The 17,316-nt window shown below is 35.8% G+C and overlaps 2 protein-coding genes across 3 annotated transcripts; one reads left to right on the top strand and one right to left on the bottom strand.

Moving 5' to 3' along the window:
- Positions 1-3,109: 3,109 nt before the first annotated feature.
- On the bottom strand, positions 3,110-4,713 carry LOC123867466 (40S ribosomal protein S14). Of its 2 annotated transcripts, none has more exons than XM_045909518.1 (3): positions 4,609-4,713; positions 4,171-4,416; positions 3,110-3,376 (listed from the first exon to the last, which is right to left on the bottom strand). In XM_045909518.1, the coding sequence occupies exons 2-3, from the start codon at positions 4,405-4,407 to the stop codon at positions 3,158-3,160; spliced, it is 456 nt and encodes a 151-aa protein (XP_045765474.1). In that variant the 5' UTR covers positions 4,408-4,416; positions 4,609-4,713; the 3' UTR covers positions 3,110-3,157. The 2 variants fall into 2 exon arrangements, with proteins under 2 accessions (XP_045765474.1, XP_045765473.1); XM_045909517.1 differs by having other exon boundaries at positions 4,520-4,638.
- Positions 4,714-5,398: 685 nt separating this feature from the next.
- Positions 5,399-13,644, top strand: LOC123867463 (GTP-binding protein SAR1b). Its single transcript, XM_045909512.1, has 5 exons — positions 5,399-5,564; positions 5,847-5,896; positions 7,352-7,471; positions 8,721-9,022; positions 9,571-13,644. Exons 2-5 carry the CDS (start codon positions 5,854-5,856, stop codon positions 9,685-9,687), a joined length of 582 nt encoding a protein of 193 aa, XP_045765468.1. The 5' UTR covers positions 5,399-5,564; positions 5,847-5,853; the 3' UTR covers positions 9,688-13,644.
- The last annotated feature ends 3,672 nt before the right edge of the window (positions 13,645-17,316 follow it).

Below are 17,316 nucleotides of genomic sequence, written 5' to 3'. Positions count from 1 at the left end.
TTTGTTATACATTTATTATAGAATTATGGAATAAAACGTTTAAAAATTATTTAAGTATTTTTTACGCGAAAAGTATTGACCATCGAGTTTTTTGGATCTTTATTTTTCTTTTCTCCGACAATGTCGTGATGTGAAATAAATATTTAGTTAATTATTGGGTTATGTATCTGTTAGTGTAATGTAAATTCATGATTTTATTTTAGATATGAAATTTTGTTAAGGCTTTAAAAGACAAGTTGCTACATAACATAATGCAGGTTTAAGCAGAAAAGCTCGAAGTTGCACGGTAGGATATCGAATGCGCGCGTACGCGTGATCCATTTGCAATACAAAATATGTAACTGTATGAAGCATGACACACTTCAAAGTGCTTAGACGAGATTTTAAACCTAACATCAACGTTATTACGACTTGAATGTCGAAACACAAGAACGTCAGAGTAAAATACACCTAAATCTACTTGATTCTAAGTTAAAAATTCAGTACCAACGATTCGAATTTCACAAGATTTTCACTTTGATAACTAATTGAAAATGTATCAACGAACTTGAGCTTTAAAACAAGGCAGTCAAGGTCTATTTTACTTAAACGCTGAAGTGTATAGACGATGTTCGAATTCTATCAACGTTGGTGAGTTGTAAAACGGCGTAACTGGTCGAAGCTCGATGCAGAAGTTCGTCTTAACGCGATTCGTGGTGTGAATGCTGTCAAACAGTTCTTGTATTAAAACTTCTAGTTTTTTGTATAGAATCATAGAATCGTAAGGCTCGATGAATTGGCTAGCACGAGGAGCTTTGGAATATAATGATCTCATAGTACATAAAGGTTACAAGGTCTAATACATGCTTCAAAGTAGTCGAAGTGATTTTTACTTTGTTCCACTATAAATCAACAAAAATATTAAAAACAATATAATAATTAAATGATGTTATATGAATTTTCTATGCTGTAAAGCAATTAATATTAAATTAACTATTAAATAAATGGAATGTTGGTGTTGGATATAAAAGGTGATTAATTATGCAGGTATTTAGTTAAATTTATCCTTGATAATATCAGAACAGTGCAATATTATGAAGTTATTTGTATACTTTTTTGATGCATAATTATGTAAAATACTAAAGGAAACTTTACCTACTTATAAAATTCATGTGCGCGTGTAGTGTGTTTGTTTATCATAAAAAGTAACATACATATACATATGTATATTAAATAGAAAATATTTATAAAAAATATTAATATATTAATAAATAACATACAATGTTCTCAGAATTATTTGCTTTTTCTTTCATTAATTCCCATAAAACTAATGGTCTGCACCAGGGGTCTCCAAACTTTGAAGCCTTACAGCCCGTTCTCACTTGTCGGCTGTCGGGTCCGGATTTTAATCGGATGTTCCAGAGACAGAACATTTTGACACAAAATCGGTTTCAGACAAATATGAATAGCTTCATATAAAATGTTTTGCCACTAGACCATCTGATTAAAATCCGGACCAGACAGACAAATGGGAACCGGCTGTTAGGGCCATAATGATTTTGTCAGTACGAGTATGTTCCAAGGGCCAAAACAGTTTAAATTTTTCTGCCCTTAACAATATTTCTAGTTAGACTAGTCGCAAAGTGCGCGAGCTAAGCAAATATACGCTTTTTTGCTTTTCAATTACTTAACGTTATTTATTAATATACTTAAGCTTTTAAACTTCAGTTAAGATTTCTGCGTCATCATTTCTGTGGTTGTTTTACCTTGCAAGTAAAATATAAAACCGAGTAGGTAAATTATCATTATGTGTTTTCTTCTTCAACTTATCACAGCAATAGTAACAACAATAAGAAATTAACTGTCGCGGGCCAGATTGATGGCATTGGCGGGCCGGATTGATGGCATTGGCGGGCCGGATTGATGGCATTGGCGGGCCGGATTGATGGCATTGGCGGGCCGGATTGATGGCATTGGCGGGCCGGATTGATGGCATTGGCGGGCCCGCGGGGCGTAGTTTGGAGAACCCTGGTCTGCACAGACGAACTGTTGTCCTCCCTATTATAACTCGAATCGAAGAACGCACACGAGGGACTAACTAATTGACAATATCTACAGACCGGCCGCACAAAAATGCATCCGGTCTGTCGATGTAAACTCCACTAAAAAAAAACCGGCCAAGGCGAGTCAGACTCGCGCACTGAGGGTTCCGTACTCGAATATTTTTTCCAACATTTTGCACGATAAAACAAAAACTATTATGCATAAAAATAAATAAACATCTGTTTTAGAATGTACAGGTAAAGCCCTTTCATATGATACCCCACATGGTATAGTTATCTTACTTTGAAAATTGAAACATACTTATTTTAATTTTTTTTTAAATGATGTGACCACAAATTCGCGGTTTTCAGATTTATTCCTTGTGCTATAAGACCTACCTACCTGCCAAATTTCATGATTCTAGGTCAACGGGAAGTACCTACCCTATAGGTTTCTTGACATACAGACAACAAAGTGATCCTGGGTTCCGTTTTTCCTTTTGAGATACGGAACCCTAAAATGGAATGTCTGAAGTCGCTAAAACGCACACTGAACTTAAAGTCGCGTTGAGCGCTCGTTTGCTCGCTTCTGGCTGACTAATCGTACACTGACTGTATGTCAAGTTTCCAGCAGTCATTTTAATCTTACGCTTCGGGGCGATTGTCCTCCGCGAACAAGTCCCTCGCCTGCACAGGCCCTAAGGCTCCAGAAGAACCTAATGAATTATTTCAAAAAACGACCTTTCGGGCGCAGTGATCTTATGGCAGGTCAGAGCTTCGATTCCCGGGAACAAAATTTGGAAATTTATAATTTCTAATTTGTCTCTAGTCAGGTGGGACTTAGGAGGCTTCGACCATGACTACTTAATTACTGTGCTACCAAACGTTTTAGCGTTCCAGTACATTGCCACATAGAAACCTTGGAGTGGTTAATTCATCCAAGGTAGAAACCAATAAGGGGTATGGGTTTAGCCCCACTGACAAGACTTTTGAGAAATTCTGAGCCACAGCACAGGCAGCTAGTAATACCTATAATATTTAGCTAGTTCATTTTCATGATTGGCTAGGTACACAATAAAACAAATAAAGACCGTAAACCTTTTTATTTCAGTCCACAGTTTGCTTATACTAAAAGATTACAGCCTGCGTCCTCGCCTACCACCCTTCCTACGAGTTGAGTCTGAAGGCACGGGCGTCACATCCTCAATGCGGCCAATTTTCATGTTGGAACGGGCGAGAGCTCGGAGAGCAGACTGTGCACCAGGGCCTGGTGTCTTTGTTTTGTTGCCACCAGTCGCACGTAGCTTGATGTGTAGAGCTGTGATACCTAAGGTCTTGCACTTTTCTGCAACATCCTGAAAAATTGAAATAAAATACTAAATTAACAGATACTTTGGTTTCAGGTTTGACTTGAATGTTAAAAGGCAGTTAAGTACAATAGATAATTGGGGAAGTATTTCCTACCTAATCTATCTTTTATTTAAATATCAGTTTAAATAAATAGTAAAAATATTGAGTAACTTTTTAATGAAAACTGTTTAGACTATGGTACTATAGTGAACGAGAGTGAGAGAACTCTGTTTGATCCTGAATAGATATTCCATTAAATATTAGACTATGGGTCATGTGAAATCAAAGAAATCTAGTATTTTCATACTTAGTATCTAATGTATGGGATGCGATAGATTGAGATGGCAATCGGGGTATGAGACGGGGGTCTCCAGTGTGCCATTTCACATTGAATTAATAATAATTAATAATGAAATAATTAATTGATAACTATAGGTAACATTAATTGACACCTGCTCATGACGTCGAAGCCTCGACGTTTTGTTAGAAGTTTCCTAACTTTCGTGAACTGTGGTGGTACTTAAATGGCAATCAATTTACATCAAACCTCATAGATCTCCACTTTTATTCACATTAAGTATGATGCACACAGTAAGATGCTCACAAGTTCCTCTTAAAAGTTTTTAAACTAATGTTTAGAGGCTTTGCTTTAACAATTTTCTTCACTTCAACAATAATTGCAGTTACAACACTAGATTACTTAAAGAAAGATAAATTTTATTTTCTAAAAACTTTACTATTTGGAAGAGGTTAGAATTTTAAAATAGTTTATTTACTTACAATGAAACTAAATGATTACCTGAGCGGCCAACATAGCGGCATAGGGCGAAGCCTCGTCACGATCAGCTTTAACCTTCATGCCACCAGTTACCCTGGCGATAGTTTCCCGGCCAGACAAGTCGGTAACGTGAACGAATGTGTCATTGAAAGAGGCAAAGATGTGAGCCACTCCGAACACGATCTCTCCGACCAAATGCTGCGGGCCGAGAGTCACCTGCACCTCCTCTTTAGCAACTTTGTTTTTCCTCGGTGCCATGGCTTAGGCCTGCAAATAACAATAACACTTTTACAGGACTTTTATAACCTTAAAAAATCTCTGCAATCCGCACACACTTTATCACCAAATGTTACACCAGTAATTAACCAACATTAATCTTGTAATTGCTATCAATATTCCATTAATATCCAAATTAAAACACCAATTTTTTCGTAAAATAAGAAATGTACCAAAATGTACCTTTAGCTTTGAAAGCTGTCAAAACAAGAAAGACAATTTTTGACAATTGACACTTTGACAAATGACAGTTGACGTTTGAGATATTTCCGGTTACAGTGCTTTTTTTTCTCTCTCGTCTGGCTTTACAAAGATTAGCCAATGTCAAGTTTGTAGTTATTTGTAACAAGTTAGTTAAACTATACAAGTATGGACCCCGTCTGTGCCAGCGCTCGCCGACACACGCACGGCACCCTCTTAGAGTGCTTTCCAGTCAGTTTTAACAAAAAAAACACTCCCAAAAGGCAGAGCACGCCCGCCAGCTAACACCAACACAGACGAAGTCCGGATACAGTGCTTTCCATGGCTTTCCTGCTATGAAAATAAAACCTCCGCACCATAGTTAGTTAAAACAAAATTTAATTATAAAAATAAATACTAAAAGCCATCAAAATAAAAGCAATTTGAGCCTCAATAGCTCAACCGGTAAAGGAGTGGACTGAAAACCGAAAGGTAGACGGTTCAAACCCCGCCCGTTGCACTATTGTCGTACCTACTCCTAGCACAAGCCTGACGCTTAGTTGGAGAGGAAAGGGGAATATTAGTCATTTAACATTGCTAATATTCTTTAAAAAAAAAAAAAATTCTCAAGAGTGCATGTTTGATAAAGAAATTGATTTTAATGCTTGTCACTCTGGCGGCTGGCCTCAGGCCAGAGCTCAGGCTCTTCATCAAAATAATTTTTTTTTTAAATTAAAATTAAAGTGAACGCATGACATAAACAACATGTCAACAATATGTCAAACTACCGGAAGTAGCATACGTCATTCTTTGCCAACAGATTGAGATTGATAATTCATCCTATTCGTGTATAAATTTGAGAATATCGTCGGTTTTAGCGACGAAACATATTGCAAATAAGTGTGAAACCTTGTGATAAACTTCCTTTAGTGTTAGTTAATCTAGTACAATTTTAATAAGTGAGTATTTCTGTTTTACAAAGTAAGAAATTATGTTTCAAGATTCGACTACGCAAATGACGTACTGTCATTCACATTACTCAATTCATTATCGCAATACTACTGATTTCGATGTTCCTTGAAGAATATGTGAGCATCTGTCTCGAAATAAGAAACGAATTGTAGACAGATGATACGACGTAATTGATAATAATGTGATGTGCAAGTCACCATCAAATGACTACCCTTTGTGAGCCTGTGTTGTGATAAAATATTAATTATATAAAAATTCATACATTCCAGATTCAAAATGTTTATCTGGGATTGGTTTACTGGTGTCTTGGGATTCCTTGGTGAGTGAGACAATCCATTTATAATTGCCTAAGGAAAGGCCTGTTACCAAATTAAAGCTTATAATTTGATATTAGACTAAATTGACGAATGAATACTATTGAACTCTGGCCTATCCAGCTGTAATCTATGCACATGATAATCAGTATTTTAAAATAAACTTAATTTTTGTATTGTATTGTAAATTGGTCTTGTAGTACTTTATTGGGGTTTCTTTACAAGTGCTTAAATTGTCATTGTTATAATAAATTATATGCTCTTAGAAGTTTTACTAAAACCCTTTATTAGCACTCAAGATTTGGAACCGCTCATGTGTTTCTATGATAAAACTGTTCAAAATATTAGCTTGATAAAATATATGCATCAGTTTAACTTATGCATAAACATAGTAGTTTACTGACAAAGCCTGATGACCATAATATGAGTATTATGTTCAAATATAAAACTCATTTATAATATAAATGTTGCTTTTATATTGGTCAGTTTATGAAGGTTGCAATATCAGTGACACATATTATGCATGATAAGTTTACTACTAAATGTGTGTTGACTTTTATTCAAAATGGAACAAATTATAATTTATTTAAATTAGTGTATGAGGATAATATATGTATGTGTTTGGGAAAAATACAGTTCTATAAAAACTAGTTGATTAATTATGACACATTGTCTTCAAGGTTTTTATTCAAGGAGGCTTCCTATCTAGATCTTGTATGAAAATGAATAGGTACATAACTACAGCCTTTTTAAAAGTTTTAGTGTGTTAATGTAACAACAAAGTTCAGGCAATTTTCAAGACTTTTTGGGTGAAAGCTCAATAGAGTTGCAGTGACACCAGAAAAGTTATAATACCACCCACGCTTCTCATCATGATCATCAAACCATCACCATCACTGAGCACTGTCTTCTCAGAATGAGGGTTTTAGCCATAGTCTGCCACACTGGCCAATTGCGCATAAGTAGACTTCACAAAACTTTGAGAACATTATGGAGAACTCTCAGGCATACAGATTTCTTCATGATGTTTTCCTTCACTGTTAAAGCAAGTGATATTTAATTTCTTTAAATACACAGCTTTGAAAAGTTAAGAGGTACATGTCCGGAATCAAACCTCACAAAGGCTGACGCCTTGACCACTAAGCTATCATTGCTTATTTCCTTTATTTATTGTAACTACTTTTAGCACAACTTTTTAAGCTTAAAAGAAAGGGCGGGTAGTATCATAAGTAGTTGTGGTATATAACAACATATACAAACTACATTATGATTAAATATACTTGTAGATATATATGTTGAAGCGAGCGGCTCAGGATTGTCATCAAATTCATATGATTCTTATTTCTATAGTTATAACATTTACTTGTGCAAAGCAGTTACCTAAGAATGTATTAAAACACTAATTAATTACAATGCAATGATATTATATAATATAATATGTATAATGTATATCTATACAGGTCTGTATAAAAAATCTGGCAAACTGTTATTCCTGGGACTGGACAATGCAGGCAAAACTACACTTCTGCATATGTTAAAGGACGACAGACTGGCACAGCATGTACCAACATTACATCCCAGTAAGAGTCTTTTTTTTTCTCTTTATTGTACAACTTTACATAAGGTGGACTTAAGGCTTGAAAACCTCATCTCCCTTTCAGCCTTAGGCAGGTGTGAGAGGCATGGGGTATTCATCCAATCAATTCCTTTATTGCAAATTCTTTATTTCAAAAGCTGGAAAAAACTTCTATCACACTATCACATCACACTAATATTATAAAGGAGAAAGTTTGTATGTGTGTGTGTGTGTGTATGTTTGTTACTCCTTCACGCAAAACTACTGGACGGATTGGGCTGAAATTTAGAATGGAGATAGATTATACCCTGGATTAGCACATAGGCTACTTTTTATCCCGGAAAATTAAAGAGTTCCCACGGGATTTCGGAAAACCTAAATCCACGCGGACGAAGTCGCGGGCATCATCTAGTTCTTAAATAAATAAATAAAAGAGAAGACAAGTAGATTATTATGATATACACTATACAGTATTCTAATAATAATAAAATAATGCATGCACAACAAAATGAGACCTATTTATTATACACCCTCTCCCATCTTAAAATACAACTTTCATAAAAATTATTAATAACATTGATTTCCTCTTTTTCATTCATTAAATGATGTAGAAAACAATGTATTCAATAAATAATTGCATACTTACATAGATAAATATTAATTCAAGACAAATATTTGCACAATATAAGCCCCCATCATATTTTACCTTGAAATCACCTTGACTGCTGTATGTTTCCTATTGTGAATCATTAGTTGAAATTATAGAGCATTTATGAGGGAAGACCAATTATATTATAAATTTCAAGTTAATTGTGCAAATATAATTTTTTTTCACATAAAAATAGAATATATTACAGTACATGGAAATAATTAAAACCTTATACTCATTACTGTGTTGTGGTGTATTGCTATTGCATCTGGCACAATGATAGACCAATCGGAGCCTTGGCATCAGCACACCAGTTTCATGACAAGCTAGTGCACATGAAATGTCTAATCGCCTGCTGTCACAACACAGCACTACATAGGAATCCATACTAATATTATAAATGTCTGCTCCGTTTTCACGTCCCAACCGCTGAACCAATTTCAATGAAACTTGGTACAGACATACATCCCGGGGAAGGGCAGAGGCTACTTTTGATCCCGGAAAATCAAAGAGTTCCTACAGGATTTTAAGAGACCGAAATCCGCTCGGGCGAAGCCGCGAGTATGCTGTAATGTGTTTATAATGCGATGTATGTTGTGCGCAGCATCGGAGGAGCTGTCGATAGGCAGCATGCGCTTCACGACGTTCGACCTGGGCGGGCATCAGCAGGCGCGGCGCGTGTGGCGCGACTACTTCCCCGCCGTCGACGCGATCGTGTTCCTCGTGGACGCGTGCGACCACAAGCGCCTGCGCGAGTCCAAGGCCGAGCTGGACTCGCTGCTGACCGACGAGACGCTCAGCAACTGCCCCGTGCTCATCCTCGGCAACAAGATCGACAAGCCCGGCGCCGCCAGCGAGGACGAGCTGCGCCAGTTCTTCAACCTCTACCAGCAGACCACTGGCAAGGTGAGCGACTACAACATCGATATTGGTGTCGCTTCCGTAGTTTTTCGGGCTATATTACGAATTCTTTTTATTTTACCCGATTCGGCTTTCCTGACTATAACAGATAGACTACGAAAATGATGTCCATTTTCCAATCCATGATTGGCCACTTTTAGGGTTCCCTTATAGTATCACTTTGTTGTCTATCTGTCTGTCCGTCCATCCGTTTTACTTAAATCTGTATATAATTTGTTTACTTAAATCATATGTAGATGGCATTGTCTTTCATTAACTTGCAGTGTTGCACATGAAAGTATTAGGTATATCTTGTTCGATACGGACCCTTCGTGTGCAAATGTGACTCACATGTGACTGGTTAATTTTAATCTGAAGTTTCACTTCTTTCCTCTATACAATAGTTTATTTTGTTTGCTTAAAAGAAAATAAAATAGTCTGAAAAAACCCAAAATTGCATGAATGGCGTCCAGGTGTTTAGCACCTGAAAGTAGGTTATCATATCCCATGTAAGCTTTCAAATGGTATATAATATGTGGTGTTGTGGTCGTCAGGGCAAGGTGTCGCGGTCGGAGCTGCCCGGGCGGCCGCTGGAGCTGTTCATGTGCTCGGTGCTGAAGCGCCAGGGTTACGGCGAGGGCTTCCGCTGGCTCGCGCAGTACATTGACTGAGCTGTCTCTCCACCGTCGCTCGCTGCATACTCGTACGCTTCTCGTCACCGAACTAGCCCTTAAGTTGAGGTTCGCGCACTGGGGCCAATTTTGTGATCGATTTATTGCCCCTTCTATTATTTATATAATTTGTAATCTATGATTTTGTTCAGAAATGCCCAGTGAAGAACAAAAGAATCTAATATTTTTCATCTAATTTCTTTTTTTTTTTTATAATAAAATATCAATTCATTTTCTCTTTTATTTAATGAAATCGGGCGCTTTCCTGATAAGGAAGACAAAAAATAACAATTGAAATTCTTAAATCATTGAATTATGATTAGTAATTGGAATAAGTAATTAGTGATTGGAATTCAATTTAGTGGACCAGTCTACTTCATATTAGTTTGTGGATGATTGGGTATTTCTAAACAAATGAATTATACAGAATAGGTAAATTACTACTACATCTTATCTGTTACTTTATCTAATTTACTTAATATGTGCTATTTTTTTTAAACTAACTAGCTCACATTGATTTGCAGGTCAGATGGAAATTCTGAAAATGCTTTCTTAGTGGGGTTCTACGTTATAGAGAGAACCTACGCAAAATTTCAAGTTTCAAACTTGGCGGTTTGAGTTATACATATGTATATAGATTTTCTAATGAAGTAATAAAAATTTATTTTTCCTATATTGTTATTCTAAAAATTGAACAGATCGGGCAAAACATTTCAAGATTGGGGCAAGTTTTTAAATTCAAGGAGTTTTGTAACGTCAATGCCAACTTGTCTCATGTTCGAAGCCTAGAAGTTGTACTAGATCATTGTCGGCATTTTATATCGCCGTTGACCTGCGGCCCACCGGCACTATACTCGCTGTTCAATAATTTCTCGATAATATTCTCTCAGTAGAGTGTCATAACTATTTAGTTTTATTAGAGCCTTTAGTAAAGACCCTAATAAAACTAAATACAGTCCGACAAGGCTCTATTAGCGCGTGGCCAAAATCGGAATTAAAACCGCCATCTTGAGAAGTGCCTCAGTCAAGTGCCAAAAGAGCCTTGTTGGACTGTAGTTATGTAAAGAATCTTTACATTAGCTGTTAAAGCTAGTTTATATTTGTAAATGAAATCGCCTCGTTTATGAACAGGCTAACCGTCGCCCACTAGTTATAACTATCATAATAAATAATTATACAATAATGAAATACTACCGATTTTCAGTTGGTTAGGTCAGCGACATATCTGCGAGGTTTTTAACCCTCGTGTCTTTGCTTGAGATAACGCCTAGAACTCAATTTTTTTATAAATAAATGTCAATTTAGCACGGGAATACTATGAAAAGATATATTTATGGATTTATTTGGTACTCTATTTATTTTTTGTTACTTTAGTGTAATTTGCTGTACTTTAGAAGTAAAGTACATTATATCTAATTAAAGGTGTATCCCAAGAATGTAAATACACCACAATGCAGTAACATATTGTTTCCATACCCTTTGTGGACTGAAGCTTGGATGCTACCCCATACAGTAACATGATTTATGTGAACAAATAAAACGCATTGCCTTACCTGCGTATACGACGTGTTTGTGCCCCTGACGGTACGACTCCAATATCGTGATTCGGCAAATGATTCTTGTTTGGACTTTTACGACGGTTCGGCAATCGGCAAATCAACTAGCTATACTGTTCGGGTTACAGCAAATGTTTTTTTGGGCGTTTTAAATAAGTTTGGATTTAAATAAGTAAAGGTATTCTGTGACAGCGAAGTCTTTTCTGTGTTGTATATTAGATATATCCAGGAAAAATAAAAAATTCCCGCGGGATTTTTAAAAACCTATATTCGCGCTAACCATTGGGGTAAACGCGAATGTGCGGAACGATACGATTGCCACCGGCCACACAATTCGCCATAATCACAAATCATTTGCCGAATCCCGACAGTGTAGCCGAACCATGTCAGATTCTATGCGGGTTAGAGCTGTAGTTGGTTGTGCGCCAAGCGTTACTAGCGAGCGATCGAAATCAAAGTGATTTTTAAAATAACTTCTTCTAAATAGTTTTCTTTGAGCCATTGCGTGTCAAGGTTCTACAGTGAACATTCGTGTTTGTATGTACGTATGTGCATATAATATCGGCGGTAATTTTATTAAACAATTTTTGTTTATAAGATCCCGTCCACACCTATAAAAATTAGTGTTGGGCATGGCGAATATATTTTTGCCAATGCACATCATCAGTTTGGAAGTCTTTGTGGGAGGGAGAAGTGGGGGGGGGGGGGGGAATTATTTAGGTAGGTACCTATATCACATGCAATGTCCAGGACATAATAATAGCAATGGGCGTGGATTGTAGAACTTTATATAATTTTTATTATGTATTGTCATATTGTTAAAAATGCTAGTTAAAATGATTTATATTATGTACTTATTGAGGCCTGATTTTCAAGCGCCGAATAGACTTTGACTGATGGATAAAATTATGCTGTTTTGACTGTTTTCCAATATTTATAAAAATTGACAAAACGTATTTATTCATCAGTTAAACATTATATTTCAGGGATTCAAATATCGGCCCAATTAAAATAAAATATTATCATAAATACAAATCACTCAAGTGTACATTTTTACTTTAAGAAGTTTCCAAGTTTCTGTAGAAATGTAAAACTTTTCTAGAGGAATAATCAATAATTTTAATTACGCGTGCACGATAACTTGAGGCCGGTGAAGTCACTGTACGGTATCATATACATAAAATAAAATTACTGATTTGTTCGATTGAGTTGAATCTTTGTACAGTTGTTGTTGGCATTTGCGTGAAGGTATCTGACTGCACCACCTAAGTAGGTGGCGCGCGAAAGACATTTCAACGCAAGCCGAGACCAGGCTCACGTTGTGGTGCATGGATAAATAATACATATTTAACTAAGGAAACATACCTACTTCTAACACAATACTTACTCTCGTTGAGTATCGAATCGTATTATTTTCTGACAGAAACACATTTCACACGCGTCTAGTAGTGTTAAGTGTCTTTCCGCCTTAATACTATGGTCATAGTTATTTAAAGTTTGTAAAGCTATCGAGGGTAGGTACTGGTGCGACTGCACTGCCATAGTATTTGCATCACTGGCTCTTATTTATGGGTTTTCTTTAGTATTTCTTCCTGTTTACTTCCTTGCATAATCTCTATGGTAGTAGATAATTTTCATCATAATTCTGTATACATAAAAATCTGATTATCAGTTTATTCATGCAACATTATGTTCTGTTTCTCATTCCAACATTATTGTGTAATATTTTGATTGACGTTGTTTCGATAAGCTCATTGTGTTGTATATTTGTAAACGCGACATTATTATACATTATATTTTTGTAAATTATTTCTTTATTATCATCTAATTGTTTCAGCTGATTGCGGGATTCTATCAAGTAAATAATTATTTCGAAACGGCTGGTCTAAGTAATGGTGCCTTAGTATTAGGACGAAACGAAATATATTATGACCAGTGGCGTGCGTTCCATAAAAGCACTAATGCACTGCCTACTTACTGAATTAATTTTGTTACAAACAAAAATTAAATGGTCATTAATATTAAATTAAATGTATTAAAATAAAGACACATCACTTGATGAAGCAAAACACATTTGAAACACAAATCAAAATTCTAGTGGAACTTGGCCGTCCGCGATTATCGAAGCAATTTGGATTGCGTCGAATCTCAAATACTATATCTTGATTTATAATGTATTTATGAAGCAATAACATAAAAATGATAACTTGATAAAATATGAAATTGTTATAATATAATTAATACAATAAAATCAATCAAGTGCGCCATGCCATGACAAGCCGTTTCCAATAATTTTATTACAATTGAGGTTTACTGAATTTTCAGTACAATATACTATATTGCTCTTTGGTGTATGATTTGCAGTATAAGTCCAAAAGTTTGTAATAAAATTTATATCGAATTAGTTTTTTTTCTTAAATAACCCGGTGTGTCTACCTAATTAGAAATTATAGATATATACTGTTTCACTGAGATAGTGATACGGATTTTGATAACAAAATACAGTGGACCCCCGGTAATCTGACAAACGTTTTGCAAGACATTGTCGAACTATCGGATTTGTCGGATTATAGAGTACTGCCTAAGACCCCCTATGGTCCGGAATTTTTTACAAAGAGTACCTTGTAATCTGACAAATTACAGATCTAATGATAAGATTCTATATGTTATACATACTCTGAAGTACAAATCATACCTTACTTTGTATGTCGAATTTAGTAAATTCTATAATAATAGACATATCGGATTACAGCGGGTGCCGGATTAGATAGGGGCCGGATTACCGGGGGTCCACTGTATTCAAAATTTTAGAGTATTCACATCTTTTTCTTATTAATGATATAAAAAAAGGATAGCCAAACTTAATTTAAGACTGTCAAACCTCGTCTTGAGCAATGTTTAAGTTTGTAGAGTAACCGTAAGAGTATTTAATTGAAAATTAATTTTCCTTTTTTAGCAATATTGAAAGGAAAAAGATGCAGATACCTACCTACTCTAAATTTAGTTTAGAGAAAACCACCATTGGTACTGATGCTGAGCACAAATTTATAGAGTATTCGCATCCTATTCTCACTAATGTTATAAGGAAAGGGCAAACACAGTTTTAAAAATTTAGGGCTGTAAAACCTCGTGACTTTAGCTGCCAGTCGCGAGCCTATTGGTTAGTTTGGAAACAGTTTGGCGCCATTATAACGATATTTATTAAATTATCTAAACCTTGGCTGCTTCAATAGCACCCATTGAACAAATAGCAGAGGGAAATATAATATGTACAGTGAAAGAAAGCAGGTAACTAGCAACTAACATTGTATTTCATACACACTTGCCAGCTTTGAAGTTCTTTCACCTAGTCAAGCTGATCGCCAAAATTGGAATTCAATTTTAATCGCGTTTCTAAAAACTGCTTTCAATTTAAGTCCTCGGAATAAAATGCAATATTTACATAAAAGTTTTAATGAAGGAAAATAATGCGATAAAAATATTAAGTATAGAATATTTCTAAAAGATATAATTTCACTAGTAGGTACTCAAAAACCTGTCCGGTGAATAGGTAGTCAGTTCTATTTTAGCTTGAAACAATGGGAATGCTTTCAATAAATAAATTCATGGAAAAGCAACGTAATAATATCACTTTCTTACAATGCATTAAAATATAAAACTATTAGGTACATGATTATCAATTAAACATCATAATACCTGCAAAATTAATATTATTTACAATTTCGGTATTGACTCGATATTGCACATTTAAACTTAAAATTACATATATTTCGTGACAAAACATTTCCAGATGGCCACCGAGGTTAACGTTAAACTATTCTTACTATAGTCATAGCCCGGCAACATCTTGACCAAAAAGCAGAGTGTATGCGGCGCCAGCCCCGGCAAACTCGGCGCTCTAACCGAATTGAAGGGATCGCGCCCCTTGAGACAAAAAAACATCGCAACAAAATAACACAATAATTTACTTAAATGTCTCAAGAAAATAAATAATAAAATAATGAAAGCTAACAAGAAGTCAAATCCAGATATTGAATCGTAATATTTGAGAGAGCACACCAATTAATTTCTTATAAGTTTTGCTAAACAAATCTGCATGCAACAGGTTCGCGAGCGAAGCGAGCGCGAAAATTTTCTTCAATTTTACAGAAACGACGGACGGGCCGCATTCTGGCCGGAAGGTGGAAAATGCGGGAAGCAAGGGCCAACTATCAAATATCAACCAATTGCGTCAGTTCAAGATGTTTGCCGGACACAATACCTTTCTAAAAGCACGCCAAGTATTTTCGAATAAATTCATAATAAAACAATGTGATAAGTATACAGATTTTTGTAAAAAGTTTATTTCTGATAGAAATATCACAAGTAAACATGACATCGAAAATATTCGAGTATAAAGTTATGTCTATAAATATATCGGGTATTTTCATGGTTGTCGAAAATACTTGGCGGACAGAAACACCCAACTTAGACTAATAAAACTTTCAATTCATGATCCATTATATTATAAAACATTTCTCACTAAATAATTCTTACATTTTCTACTTACCACTTTCGTTACACTTATTCTTTAGTTTTCCTTAGTTTACTCAAAAGGTAAACAAGAAGCTTAGGTAATGCGTAACAGGCGCACTATACGTGGCCTATACAATCTTGTCAACGTGAACTGACAATGAAAACATAGTATTATGAATTAAAAACCAAACTCCAGTCTGATGCGCCATCCAAATCGCGTCTCCGAGGTTTCTGCGATTTGTTTATATTTTAAGTAGACTAGGGAAAAACGGACTATACAAATGAACATGTACGAACTACGCACTTCAAGCGACAATACGTCACTACGCGATTCCCGTACTAGCGCGGAAGCTCGCCGACCGCGACTTGTTACTATCAAATAAGGATGTTGCCAATTTTTATCAAAAGACAAAACGTTCGTTTAGTACGGCAACTTATATGAAATAGGGCAATGTGACGTTATTACCATTTGAGATATTTTAGTTAGATTTAAAGCTAACAGAGGACATAAAGACTTCATACCACAAAACAGCGAGAAACCGTGAAAGTTGGTGCCCTTATGTGATCGGCATCCAATCCAAACGTTTTTACTCAATGTGTGATGCCTTTTTCGCTACGAAAACTTTGGAATATTCATGTAGTAAAATGTAATATTACCACTTATAAAATTGACAATGTTTCTGATACGAACCACTAAGGTGTGTCCTTCCGGGGTCTGTTTCCTGCCACATATAACCTAAATATCTTCAAGGCAAGAGTGAATAGGCATCTTATCTTCTAGGCAAGCTAGGAACTTCTAATAACTAACAAAAAAATTTTTTGACATAGGCAACATCCCTATTGATGTGATTGGCTGAATTTGTGGTAATCTTGCTGCATTAATGCATTACAGCCAATAAAGTGAGAATGTCGCCGATCAGAGGCGATCGCAATCGTTACACTGTGTAAGCTGTCAAACTACGGCAGGCTTCCTGCGTATCAGGGTATAAAATACATTAATTACACTATCTACGAATAAATTCCGCTCAAATTCCAACGCTCTTGCTCTGGCTGTGAGGTTCGTCCCAACGATCTCTATGTTTATGGTTCGTCTGATCTTTCTACAACTACCCACATTAGGAAAAACCACGTACATTGGTAAACAAAATTGAAACATTTTTTTAAAGAAATTTATGATTGTCAAAGTTCAATATATAAATTGAAGGGTGCCTAATTTTGTAACCTAATCCATATCTATTTTAATTTTAATATTATATAAATGCAAAAGTGTGGTTGTCTGTTTGCTTGAGTTTCATGGCCCATATATTTAACCGTTTCCTGGAGTATGCCTGCCTCCGGAGACAGGCATAGGCTACTTTTTAATCCGGCAAACCCAGTCTCTACGGGATATCTCCAAAACTTAAATCTACGCGGACGAAGTCGCGGGTATCATCTAGTGAGAAATAAAAGAACGTCGTTTTGGATTTTGAGCGCGGAATCGTACAAACTAGATCGCTCGCGGGGCGTGCCCCAAGTGAATAGACATACAAAACTCGTCAGGCACGATGTGGCATTTATG

Source organism: Maniola jurtina, chromosome 8, assembly GCF_905333055.1.
Source record: "Maniola jurtina chromosome 8, ilManJurt1.1, whole genome shotgun sequence".
NCBI classification, from domain to species: Eukaryota; Metazoa; Arthropoda; class Insecta; order Lepidoptera; family Nymphalidae; genus Maniola; species Maniola jurtina.
This window is presented reverse-complemented; position numbering and strand designations above follow the sequence as displayed.

What these genes read in the sequence shown, in the direction of transcription:
- LOC123867463 (XM_045909512.1), top strand. Translation starts at nt 5,854, where the DNA reads ATGTTTATCTGGGATTGGTTTACTGGTGTCTTGGGATTCCTTG. An exon ending in TGGTGTCTTGGGATTCCTTG is followed by an intron (nt 5,897 to 7,351) that starts GTGAGTGAGACA and finishes ATATCTATACAG; the next exon opens with GTCTGTATAAAAAATCTGGC. An exon ending in TGTACCAACATTACATCCCA is followed by an intron (nt 7,472 to 8,720) that starts GTAAGAGTCTTT and finishes TGTTGTGCGCAG; the next exon opens with CATCGGAGGAGCTGTCGATA.
- LOC123867466 (XM_045909518.1), bottom strand. Translation starts at nt 4,407, where the DNA reads ATGGCACCGAGGAAAAACAAAGTTGCTAAAGAGGAGGTGCAGGTGACT. An exon ending in CCGCTATGTTGGCCGCTCAG is followed by an intron (nt 3,377 to 4,170) that starts GTAATCATTTAG and finishes TCAATTTTTCAG; the next exon opens with GATGTTGCAGAAAAGTGCAA.